Source organism: Apium graveolens, chromosome 4, assembly GCF_009905375.1.
Source record: "Apium graveolens cultivar Ventura chromosome 4, ASM990537v1, whole genome shotgun sequence".
Classification (NCBI taxonomy): Eukaryota; Viridiplantae; Streptophyta; class Magnoliopsida; order Apiales; family Apiaceae; genus Apium; species Apium graveolens.
In genome coordinates this window covers 309,147,876-309,160,447 of record NC_133650.1, presented here as the reverse complement: position 1 = coordinate 309,160,447, position 12,572 = coordinate 309,147,876, and the positions used below count along the sequence as shown (strand labels likewise).

At 34.8% G+C, this 12,572-nt stretch overlaps 1 protein-coding gene across 2 annotated transcripts; it reads right to left on the bottom strand.

Annotated features, from left to right (window-relative positions):
• Positions 1-221: 221 nt before the first annotated feature.
• Positions 222-7,788, bottom strand: LOC141721679 (uncharacterized). 2 transcript variants are annotated; one of them, XM_074524707.1, is made up of 8 exons: positions 7,230-7,788; positions 6,512-6,652; positions 5,219-5,446; positions 3,726-3,933; positions 2,891-3,027; positions 2,160-2,240; positions 1,414-1,480; positions 222-996 (listed from the first exon to the last, which is right to left on the bottom strand). In XM_074524707.1, exons 1-8 carry the CDS (start codon positions 7,517-7,519, stop codon positions 694-696), a joined length of 1,455 nt encoding a protein of 484 aa, XP_074380808.1. In that variant the 5' UTR covers positions 7,520-7,788; the 3' UTR covers positions 222-693. The 2 variants fall into 2 exon arrangements, with proteins under 2 accessions (XP_074380808.1, XP_074380809.1); XM_074524708.1 differs by having other exon boundaries at positions 5,219-5,441; positions 7,230-7,367.
• Between the last annotated feature and the right edge of the window lie 4,784 nt (positions 7,789-12,572).

Here is a 12,572-nt window from a genome sequence, read left to right as displayed (position 1 = left end):
TATTTTAAGTCATAAGTTATTTATTTTAAGATTTCCCAAACGGGCACTATATAACCATAAAAACCATATAGAATCTCTTGAGACCGAGATTATACTTATATGTTTAATATTACGATATGGTATAATTTTTTACCACAAAATCGCACTTCAAAGTTAAAGCATAATCTGGAAAAATGTGAAATCACGTTCAGGAAGAACACCAGTAAAATGTAACATGTGATTGGAAGACAAACAAGAATTAGCCATTTAACTTGTCTTATCTATTTATAGCAGCAAGGATTTGTTGAAGGTCATTATAATGTTTATTATAATATGCCACAGCTGCTGCAGTCTAGTTAACCAGTAAATCTACCTGTTGTAACTATTACATTCTTTGCTAATTTTCCTCCTACTATTATAAATAGACATGACAACAATCTAGTACTCTCTCAAAAGTAATACAACTTTGTAAAACCTATAAAAATGGAAGAAAAGAATAATCTGAAATTCCCTGGCCTCCTCACATGTGCACTCTTGATTGTCGATGTGTACACATAAAACCCTGGCCATATGCTTTTTGCAGCATCATTAATCATTTAATCCTCAGCTCTATCATTCAACCTTGGTCCCATCATCTTGGCCACATAAATCCGATTTGGGTGAAGACTACCTATCGGTCCTAATATAATCTGCTCGTCTTTGTCTCCTCTACTTTCATCTACCCTTGCGTGGGGTTGCTTCATCTAGAGGAAGTGGCACACCAAACACCCAATCAAGAACATTGAGGTACTTTGATCGGAAGACATCCCTCTCCATCGCATAGCAATGCATGATGATTGCTGTTGAAATGCTAAAAACCACCACATCAGCCCTTTTTAATTTCTTTGACTGTGCTGGTAAATATCCGATGTCAGCCATGCATGTGAAGAAGCTTTCAATGGCCCGTGCCAGACAGTAAAGCGATATTTCTATCCGCCTACTCTTCTTTTCAATTGCCAAGGCCATGCCAGTTGGAAACTGCTCCAGAACACAAGAAATTGTTAAAACAAAAACATGCTCCTTTCATTTGGAAAAAAAATGACATGTCTAATTAGTTACTATGTTACATAATTGTCAATGAGCGAAACAACACGTCCTCACAAAGTTTGACATTATAATCTCATAGAAACATGCTCCTTTCATTTGGAAAAATAAAAATGTCTTGTGTAATAGTTACTAGGTTACATAATTGTCGATGAGCGAAACAACACGTCCTCACAAATTTTGACATTATAATCTCATAGTCATGCCATCGACTCCGACAAAAAACAATTATCCTTGATGATTGATATATGCAACAAACTTGATCTTTATATTGTACAACTTGAGTCATTTTGTGAAGTGGATGGAGTGATGAATATCTTCCTTGCCAACTACATGTAAATAATTGCTTACCGTAGCTACCGCAACCATGGGAATGTTACATCTTTCAAGGAGCCTGAAGCAGAAGCATGTCCATAACCTATGCATGACAGCGATATCAAGCAAGTCATTACCAAAAAAGAGAAGTAAAGATCTTTGTACAAAAATGAATCTACATCAGTGTTCAGTGCATTAAGTGGTATTGCCAAGTTTTTCAGTTAGCCATACCACACATTAATATATTATTTTTCATGATGACTTTACTTCTAAAGTCTTGACTAGTCATCTTCATAATAACCATGGAGATGTTTACAGTAAGATGAGTTTAGGAAGGTTGAAATTTTTTTGGGAAGGGATGAATTAAAGGGCGACAGAACCTGGTAGAAACTAACAAGATAACTCACAAGACTTTACTTCTCAATTCTCAGTTGAACTTAAAAAATAAATAGAAGAATGTAATCTTCTTGTGAAGTTCCTATGATTTAAAAGGCAATTGTAAGCAGATCCCTAGTATAATATATAGTTGTATAAAGTCCACTGGGATCTTTAAAATGGGGTTTTGACTTTTAAACTCCTTCAGGTATCGATTAGGCTTCATAATCTTATTTTTTTATGACCTATCCCAGCAAGGCTTGTCGATATGAGGAAAGAGGGATAGTACGCATATAGGGACATTGCCATCATATCAAGGCGTGCAAATGCAAAATTTCTGAGGTTAATAAGTAAAAAGTATAATTTTATTGAAGAGCATAATTATGAACTCATCAACAAATACTTACCAGGCAGATGAACAGTAAACAGATAGAAACAAGCTTGATCTTGCAGTACCAAAAAGACCCTTCCCCAAGATCGTGTAAGGTCTGCATAAGTTTGAATAGCAATGTAATAAATTTCCAGCTCTTATAATCAAGTATTTAAAAAGAAACTTTTCTATATATGGCAAAAGATGATAGTGATTGTTAGCTAGGAGAATAGTTGCTCGGAAGCCATGGAGCTATGACCCTTGTAAGAACCCAGGACGGCATGGAGACAAGATGTCCTATGCTGTTCACCGTATATATTTTCAAACATATATATATATATATAAGATATACGCTATATGTAAAAATGTTATATACCCTAGTAGTAACTAACATTTTAGATACATGGCCAATGTACAAAAGAAATGCATCAAAGTATTCCTATATTATAAATATAGCATTTCCAATTGTTATATATTTTAATATGTTATAATTAAACAAAAATTAAAATACTACGGTCTAAACAAATGGATATGGCCGGAAATATGCGACCAGGATACCATATTTTTACTGTTTCCTAGAAAAGTCCAACTTTTAAGAGAGACACTAAGAGCAACTTGCAGGACATACACAATACATAGATGATAGAACATTGTTCCGAAAGAGTAGTGAACCAAAGCACATTTTAAGTGAGGTTCATTATTTACCAGTAAACAGAGTAATATCTCAGAAATACATGTAAGTTTAATACTAGATCAATAAACGTTTACCTTTCTGCAAGGCCTTGACGATGTACTATAAGTGCAGGAATCAGATAGACTGGAAGATAAACCGGTAATGCTCTTTTGTAGGCTTCTATGATAAATGAAACAAAATGCCCGCCACATGATTGATTTCCATGTATGATCTGCATGTTTAATTGGCTAAGTATGGTTTTTGAAGATATTCATAATAATCTAAAAGGCAACAAACAATACTGGGAGAGAGAATAAACAAGATTAGAGATACAATTAAATAATATTGAGAGAGAAGAAACAAGCTCAGAGTTACAAAAAACATCAACATTGAGGAGCAGGGGTACACACAAAACTTCATAACCAAAAGCTAAATTCGGTTCATGGTCTTATTTGACTTGTTATTACCACTAACACACAGCCTAATGCTACCCATGACATTATTGTCTTTGTACTGCTTTTTTCAAAATCAACGCCATGTCTGATTCTACTAGGTTCTAGATCTTCCTAAGCGTGCTTAAGTGGCTAATTATGTAAACGCACTTCGGAATTTTGTAAGGACCTCTGACTTCGGATACAAACATCATTTTGATATATAAAGTTCTATACTCTGGCCAGGAAACGTAGAAAAAAAATGATCAACAGATATGCTTACCTGTTGCAGGCACTCTACTAGTGATGTGAAGAGCTGTGCTACCATTACTAATTTAAAAGAATATGTCAAAATATTGGATATTGCAATGAAGTAATAAAAAGGTGAGATGCCTGGGCACATGAAGCATTTCAAGCAGATATTATTTCAGACACATGCAGAGGGGAACAGATGCACAAATTTGTGCACAAAATCTTAAAAGATTTCTTAGATGCATACCGTGCAAGGAACCTTCATTTGTGGATCCAGCTTAATGTCGACTCCCATGGTCTTGTAGTGCTTCTCCACCATTTCCAACTCAGTACAGGGCATGCCACAAGCAAGTTCTTTAACTCCTCGCAAAATAACTGCAGCCTTTCCACCATGTTTATTGAGAAAGGATTTGTATGATGGAGGTAAACTATCTTGCTTTAATATGTATGCAGACCTGGAAAATTCAAAATAGTTAAAATAACAGAACTACTAAAACAAGAACCGCCATAATAAAGTACATTGACCTCAAACCATATTCTGATGTTAACCTCTAGTAGCCACAATATGTACTCTATGATGACAGATGTTAACAATTATGGTGAGTCCTTATTTGGAAGTGATACACATATTCTAATTAATAAGAAAAAAAATATTAAAACTAACCAGATTTGATTACAATCAATTAACTGTTATTCATTATCATATGTCATCTAGATTGTGGCATTAGTATAATTGGAGATAAGGTTATTTTTATGCGAGTCCGCTATATGTAAAAAAACCACTACTTAACAATTTGAGAAGTACAAATTAATCCAATCCTGACATCGATGAGGGAACCCAAACTTAAAATAGGTCAGACAAATTTTTCCACAACCCAATTCTGGTAAAGCAAGGGCTAGGAGGTAGTGCACTACAGCACTCCAGAAGAACCTGCCAGTTGCCATTGAGAAAGGATCCTATCTCATACCGAAGCAAAATATAAATAGCCACGAGACCATGAGTAACAGATGTTCAGAATGTACAATGCATATAACAGTGAAAGAGAACTTGTACATCATTAGTCACTAGAGGATCATAAAAAACCTACAAGTAACTTGGATACATCAGTAACTGTAAAATAATTGACAATGACAATTGATGTAAATATTTTACACTACAAAATATAAGCCTATGTATGTACTATTTGCAATCATATATATATTCTTATTATTATTTAACTAAATCATGTTTAGATGTCTGTTTTTAATAACATCGAGTGCTTAGACCTCTGCATATGCAGAACTTCAGTCCAGTATTTTAACCTAGTCTCATTGTGATTTAAAGTATCAGTTGCTAGCAACAGCCAACAGGTATCGACACAGGCAGCAGACATATAAAGAAATGGTTTAGAAGTGATTGCTTAACAATGTACGGGTAAATGAATCATAGAGATATCTGATGTCAAGCGATATATTGACAATTGACAGTGTCAGCCTAACAACTAAAAAATAAAAAATAAAAGGAAATAAGTTGTAGAACTGTGCAGTCTGGAAAAGAAATGGCAAGTTTTAGAATATGATGTATATTACTGAATCAATTGTAGCTTAGCGGGGCATTAATCTAAAAAGGTTCCCATTTAGTCCTGTATTCATGTAACCACCTTACCATATAATGATTGATATGCATGCAAAAAATTGAGAGCGATAAACAGCTATATCAACTTTTTTTTTTTTAAAAATTTAGATGATAAGAGAACTCACAAAATTTGGGAAGAAGCTAAACACATAAGGAAAATGTCTCCATGAGCCCATGTAAGTGGTTTGCAGATGTTCCCAAATCTCTTGCTCTTTATTCCACATCGAGATGCTAGGACAGCAGCACGCATTAAAATGTAAATTGCCAAGCTTGTATGTTCTGTTTCTAATCCAGTTAGAAGCATTGAAGGTCCAGCTATTGCCCCTGCTAGCAAAGCTCTCCACCTTGCTGTCCTAAACAAAAAGTAAAATATTTACCAAATATAGAATTAATCACGAGACAATTTATGTTCTATTTGAAAGAAAAAACTACTATTACAATTAAGTAGGAATAAGTTCACAGAATGGATATTAGAAGCACCAGTCTAATTGTTTATTTAGTATAAATTATAGTGGTACTTACTTGAATCTAGAGTTTTACTTTGATTTAACTTCCATATTCGGGTTTGGTCTCCATAAATTAGACGAGCTTGTTTTCTACATTAGGCATTGTTCTAAATCAATTAGCAGTCAAGCCTATATATTAGCATTAGGCATTGATTTAACACAATCTATATTACGTTTTCTCTTTTATTCAACTATTTCACACAATAACCTGCCCAGCCCTATTGTCCTCGATCAATTAGCAGTCAAGCCTACTAAGAAAATCCAGCACAGAAAGATTTAATGTTGTTCAACCCCAGGACACATAAAGCAATCTGGATGTGCAGATCATTTATTTTGGACAAGCCTAGAGAAACCGATAATAGCTTAACAGACCGCCATCGATTGTATATGAACACAAGAAAATGGCACGAAACTTCGGTTTTATGAGGAAATTTAGATAACAATATGACAAAACTGTAGTTGAGGTCATGTTTTACATGTTAATAGCTTATTTATTTAAACACTATCACTCCAGAGATAACAAGTTTTTAGTATTTAATATAAGACATCAAATATCTAATCCTATTTCCACAACATTTTCAGATAAAATTTAAGAAGATCAAGATAGAACCCTGCACGAGTCTGACAATTTGTACCCAGAACTAACTGTACTTGTGTCACTAACATCCCAAAACTCAAAAAAGTGGGTGCTAGTAGATGACCACTTTAATGACATAACCAGATACCAGTACCATAAACTCATGACAAACTAATTTTATATTAACTGCAATACACTAAGATTAACAATGCTAAAAGTTTGACTATCCATAGAATATCCATTTGTATCATGCATAATTGAGTCAAACTCAAATTCTCAATCCAACCACAAAACAAAATTAATTAGATTAATAAATATACAACACAGAAAGTTGCCTGTGGTGGCCTCCAACAGCAGCAATAAGCTCATCTACTGAAACAAAAGTCCCAGCATAAGTTCCGAGGAATAGACCATATCTCAAAGTCTCTTTAATCGCCAAAATAATATCCTCGCCGCCTGTAGCCATTTCAACCTTCCTACACAACAAACACAACACCGAATTCAATCAATCCATTTCATAAAACATATATACAATTTATCCTCCATCAATTATTTTATCGAGAAAAATAATATATCAAGCTTGAAAATACACTACACCTCTATTATCATATATTGAAAGTACAAATTTATTGAGGTCATTAATTTATCAAGTATTATGCACATTAACTGAACTGAGATTCAAAACCTATTAATTAACTAAACATACTTCTTAACTAAATCAATTTGTTCACTAATACACACATATATATACAACTAGTCAATTTAAATTTTAGAAGTAATTAATTGACAAGATAATTAATTTTATTGAGGTTAAAAAACACTATATCTATAATATTATCGAGATAAACTAATTTATTGAGTTTAAACAAACAGTGTACTATAATATTATAGATCGAGTTTAAGCAAACACTATGCTATCTATTATATTATTGAGATTATAAATTGTTCGAGATTAGGAAAAGCACTGTATCTATTATTTATCGAGATTATTAATTTATCGAGATTCTAAAGTATAGGCAATAATGACCGAATCGAGATCGAAGAAGTGATTACTTGGCTAGAGATTGTCTACGACGAAAGCGAGCTAGAATGGAGAAGAGAGCTAATCCGCCTTTAATACCAGCTCCAATAGTGAATCCTTTAATAGCAGCATGTATGATTCTCAATCGCTTATCGTAATACTTCACCGGAACTGAATCGAAGCTTAGTAATGATGCGGCGGATGAAGATGTACGGAGAATTGGTTCGTTTGATCCTCCGCAATGCGAGCAGTTCCGATCGGTGGAGTTTGTGTTGACTGGCGGTGAGCAGTCGCAACGGAAGTCGGCTGATGGCGGAGACATCGAGGAGGCTAGGGCATTGAGTGATATGGTAACGGTGTGTGTGAGAGAGAGGGAATGAAAGAGGGAGAGAGAGAGAGAGAGAGGATAGGGAGAGGGAGAGAGAGAGGGGGGGAGAGAGGATAGGGGGAGGGAGAGGGAGAGGGAGAGGGAGAGATATAGGGGGGCGAGAGAGAGAGAGCGGGGGGGGGGAGAGAGATGAGGTGAAAATAGGTGGGAAGATTTGGGAAGCAACAGCGATGTATGTGAGTGTATTGTGGGTAAAATGTAATGGGAGTGAACGAGAAATGGATTGAAGTGGGAAAACGAGTCGTGAAATGTTACGCCAGAGCCGGCCTAGAGGCATCAAAAAATTGAAAAATCAAAATTGGACCAAAAAATGAAAAATCCAAAAAATAATAACTGAATCTGATTGAATAGAATTATGGTATGATTTAGTAAGGATCACGGTTTTAGAACATCTTCGATGTATTAAAAACCCTTAGTTAAATTATCATATAATTTGTCAGCAGTTTCCCCGTTTTTCTAGGATTTGTCCATTTTTAAGTAAATCGAGGAGTTTTCACTGATTTTCTCTGATCAAAAACTCCAACCTCTTCGTTCTCTTTTGTTTTCGTTAATTTCCTTTCAATAAAAGCTATTTTTTTTGGTGTTTATGCGTCTCTGCTCTTGTAGTATGTGTTTTGCCTCTGTTTTTGGAGTGTTTTGTTATGTTTTTGTTTAGTCATTATTGGTGTTAGATTTGCTGAGAACAGATTTATTGATATTTTTGGTGATCTGTAAAGTCTGCATCAAATCTTGGGCGGTGGTGATTATTGCAAGACCTCACATTTCGCAATCAAAAATTGTTCATATTTCACGGGTTTACACTTTCGTCATGTCTATAGCTGGTATTCGGCATGCGGATAGCTGAGATGCCTCCGGCATGTCTATATCTGGTGTCCGGCATGTAGATAGTTGCGGTGTCACTTCTCAAATCTCAGTTTATTCGATTGGTGTTTCTGAATATCTAACAATGGTTTTTATGTGAAATGGTCAATTATGATGTTGTTGTTTTCATATATGTTGGTGCAATTTGGATCGTTTGGGATGTCTTTGATTACGTTTTTAGCTTCAAGAATTTTTAAATTCTATGTGTAAATGATCAGGAAACAAATCATTTAATTTTTTTAGCATGTTATTTATTTTACCACCTGGTTGTATCGACAGTTGAGGGTTTGTCTCGGCTTTACTATATTCAAATTAATGAAATTTTTTTGCATTTGTAAAAAAAAACTTATTTAAATCCTACTTGACATGATATAGTCAATCAGTCTACATAATGACATCTCTACTTATATGTTTTCTTTACTGATTGACTACACACAAACACGCCTCTTAGGTATAATAGTTCAATCAACATACAACATTTCTTTGACTGAAATTATATGTTCTTACCTAAGTATATTTTTAAATAATCTAAGTTCGTTAATTACATATGTCGAATCATTATAATTCTCTATAATGAACCACATCATCATCTTGCCATTTCTAACTCATATTTTAGATCTTTTGTATTGCCATCTTACCGTATTGCCTTTAACTAATAATGATAGAATGTAATATGAACTGTTAGGCTACTTTAATATGAAGCTCACCTTTTCGAAGGCAATTTTACGTAGGGATGTATTCGAGTCGAGTCGAGTTTAGTCGAACACCATCAAGCTCGACTCGAGCTCGATTAATATTGTTCGAGCTCGAGCTCGACCGAGTATTAACTTTCAAGCTCGAAACTCGGCTCGCAAAAAGTTTGATAGGCTCAAGTTCGATTCGAAAACTCGATTTGATTTCACCAAGTATTGATAAAAACTCGAAATATGATCGGTTCGGCTCGAGTTCAACTTGATTAAATATATAAAATAAAAATAAAAAATTAAATATTTATATTAGAATTTTTATATTAAAAAATTTAAAAATGATAAAGGCTCGATAAGGCTTGCGAACCTTACGAGTCGAGTAATTCGAAACTCAAGCTCGACTTGGTAAAGATTTCGAATAGGTCGAGTTCGAACTCGACTCGATTATTACCGATCCGAATATGAATATTTTAGGAGAGGAGCTCGAATAGCTCACGAATATTTTGGCTAATTTACAACCCCAGTTCTACGCATACTCTTGATGGAAAACAAAATTCTTAAACTCTTCTTGCAGTTGTCACATAAATATTTTTACAACGATCAACTATGTTAACCAATCCAATGTCGTAATTTACGACAAAAATATTCAGCTTTACTATGATCAATTTACTACTCCCAGCTAACTTCCGATTAATTCAAAATGATCAATACTTCAAGTTAATATTGATATAATAATATATTAATTTTATATTCTTCATTTATATAAATTTTTAATACCCTATATTTAACATTGTTTAATATAAAGTATTATTATTCTTCTTCATCTTATGAAACTTTTCCAATTGACATAATTCTTAAAATTAATTATGAATATTATTAATACAAAATTTAAAAACTTCGACAACAACATGGCAACATCAATATTTTAAAGATTACAATTTTCTTTTTAAATTAAACAAAAACAAAACTTTATTTGCGGCATCAAGGATTTTACTTAATCCTTATAAACGCGCTTCATATTGATTATTAAAATTATTGTCACATAACCGTTAGAATGGATTTTTGTTTCATTAACAAAATTATTTGATTATTTAAAAATTATCGGATGCACCTTGTGTAGCCGACAAAAAATCCTAATTCTACATAATGGCCGGTCTTTTGTATTTTTGCTAGACTTTGTCAAGCAAGATTTAAAATTAGAGATTAATCCCCCTAAATACGTATTCACGTAATTTAGGTGAGTACAAAGTGTTTTCGCCTTTCATTTTTTATTACCTAACGAGCGCCAACAGGATTGGCTACGATAAATATAAACCATTTCTGACTTCCAAACAAAGTTTGAACGTTCTTTAATAAAATCTCAAGTCTACCCGAAGGTTTTTTGGTGGAGTTTATAATTGTCGACCTAAATGACGAGAGTTGGGGAGGAGTACTGCTGCTTAGGCCTGCCACCTTCATGCAAGCACTCGAGCTTGCGCAATTAAAGGAGGAGAATAGATTCAATGGATTAGCGGGGGCGCTAGGACTCGTTCGAGGTCCAGTGCAAAAAAAAATATAGGTGAAATTGATAGGCATACTTGAAGTTTTAATTTGGCGCTTAGGGACTTTAGCGTACGATCTGGGTTGTTTCTCTCTCGACTTTGGATCTTAGCACCCAAAATGTCATTTCAAACGATCGAGACCTGCATTCAGAGTTTCCCTGGGGTTGGTAAGGCAAAATGGGCCACCCTAGCCCATTGGGTACTCTACCTCGGGCCATCGACATCATACACTCTACTGAAATAGATTTCGCGGAAAACCAATCGGATCCGATCTTTGGCCTTCCACCCCTGGCCACAAGTCATCCCCGTATTTTGCCACATACGTGGGTTCGGTCCTAGTCATCCCCGTATTTTGCCACATACGTGGGTTCGGTCCTCCAAGACGTGTTAAAGCTCTCTTTAATTTGCTCGTTTAATTTAAATGCAGGAGGGTATTATTGTAATTATAGAATTTATTGAAAAAATTACATCTTTGTCATTAACAATACACTATGTTAAAATAATCTACCTCTACAAAAAATTATGATAAAAAATTATGTTATCATAAACATTAAGTTGTTTTTAAGATGAATTTTGTTTATTTTGTGTCCGTATAATTAATCAGATATAGTATTTCAAATCATTTTCGATCCATATAATAATCGGATCGATTTAAATTGGTTTTTCTGCGATAAAAGTGTTTTGGCTATTAAATGATCTGGATCTCATTTTCATGAAGTTCTGTTTGGTTGTTCAAATCCATTCATATTTTTCTACGTCACGAAGAAATGATCTTCATTATCATACCTTTGGAGAAATGATTTCCATTATTATAAATTTAGGGTTAAATGTTCTTTATAATACAAAGAAATTAAGATAAAAATGGCTGATTTTGGTACCCCAAATATGAAATATCTTCTTCAAAAATTTTATCAAATAACATGACTGGCACATGACTGATTTTGATTCGTGGATATATATATAAAAATGCACATGGAGTCTCATATTATAATTAGAAAAGTTGCCAGCTATTTATGTGACATATCAAAGGAAATATTTGGGGTAAAAATTGAGATATCTAGAATTTTCCGATAAAAATGATGTAAATATATAGTGAGATATTGCAAGTAGAGCTGGCCAAATGTGCGGGTTTGAACCGCTCATTCGGGACCGGTTCGTACGGAAACCGTAAAAAATTCGGACCGAACCGGGCCGGTTCAAACCCGCCCAATTCGCTAAATTTGGTGAACCGAATATGAATACTAATTTCAGAACCCTGAACCGCACGAGCCCGCACGAGCCCGCACGAGCCGCACGGACCAGGCAATTCGCCCAGCCCGCACAGCCCGCCCGCGGGTGTGCCTCACGCGCCAACGTCTTCCTCCTTTCTGCCATGTCTGTGAACTGTGTTTCTGTCCATATAGAAGAAAACCAAGCCTATTGAGATGATATAATCGTTAAATGCTTGAGTAATATGTCCATACAGAAGAAAAGTTCACGCCCATGAGTTGCTTGATGAAATGTTTACACCAGAATTAATTGGTTATGCCACAATACTAATTTTGTAGATAACAACATCAAGAGGACTGATAAATTTTGAAGGTTTTTATAGCTACATTTTGGTTTTGTGTAATGGTTAAATCATAATATCCCTACACATGATGGAAGACCCGTATACATGAAAATAATCAGGTACAGAGGTAATATTTTGGGTTATAATGGCTCAATAAAAGAACAATTCTAGAGACTTCATATTTACCCAAAAGATGATTTCCTTCAAGTTGGTTACTCTGAGAGGGTTCCAAATTCAGCACGCACAGCCCGCACTCAGCACGCACAGCCCGCATCGTTCACGAGTCCAGTGTCGGTTACGAGTTCGTGTCTGTCAGTTCGAGCCCGACCCGGCCCGATTCGTGTAAC

Bases quoted from the DNA above. Each gene is read 5' to 3' on its own strand.
- LOC141721679 (XM_074524707.1), bottom strand. From the start codon at position 7,519: ATGTCTCCGCCATCAGCCGACTTCCGTTGCGACTGCTCACCGCCAGTC. The intron at 5,447-6,511 runs GCAACTTTCTGT...CTTTTTGTTTAG, and splicing joins GCTGTTGGAGGCCACCACAG to GACAGCAAGGTGGAGAGCTT. The intron at 3,028-3,725 runs GTATGCATCTAA...TTAAACATGCAG, and splicing joins AAATGAAGGTTCCTTGCACG to ATCATACATGGAAATCAATC.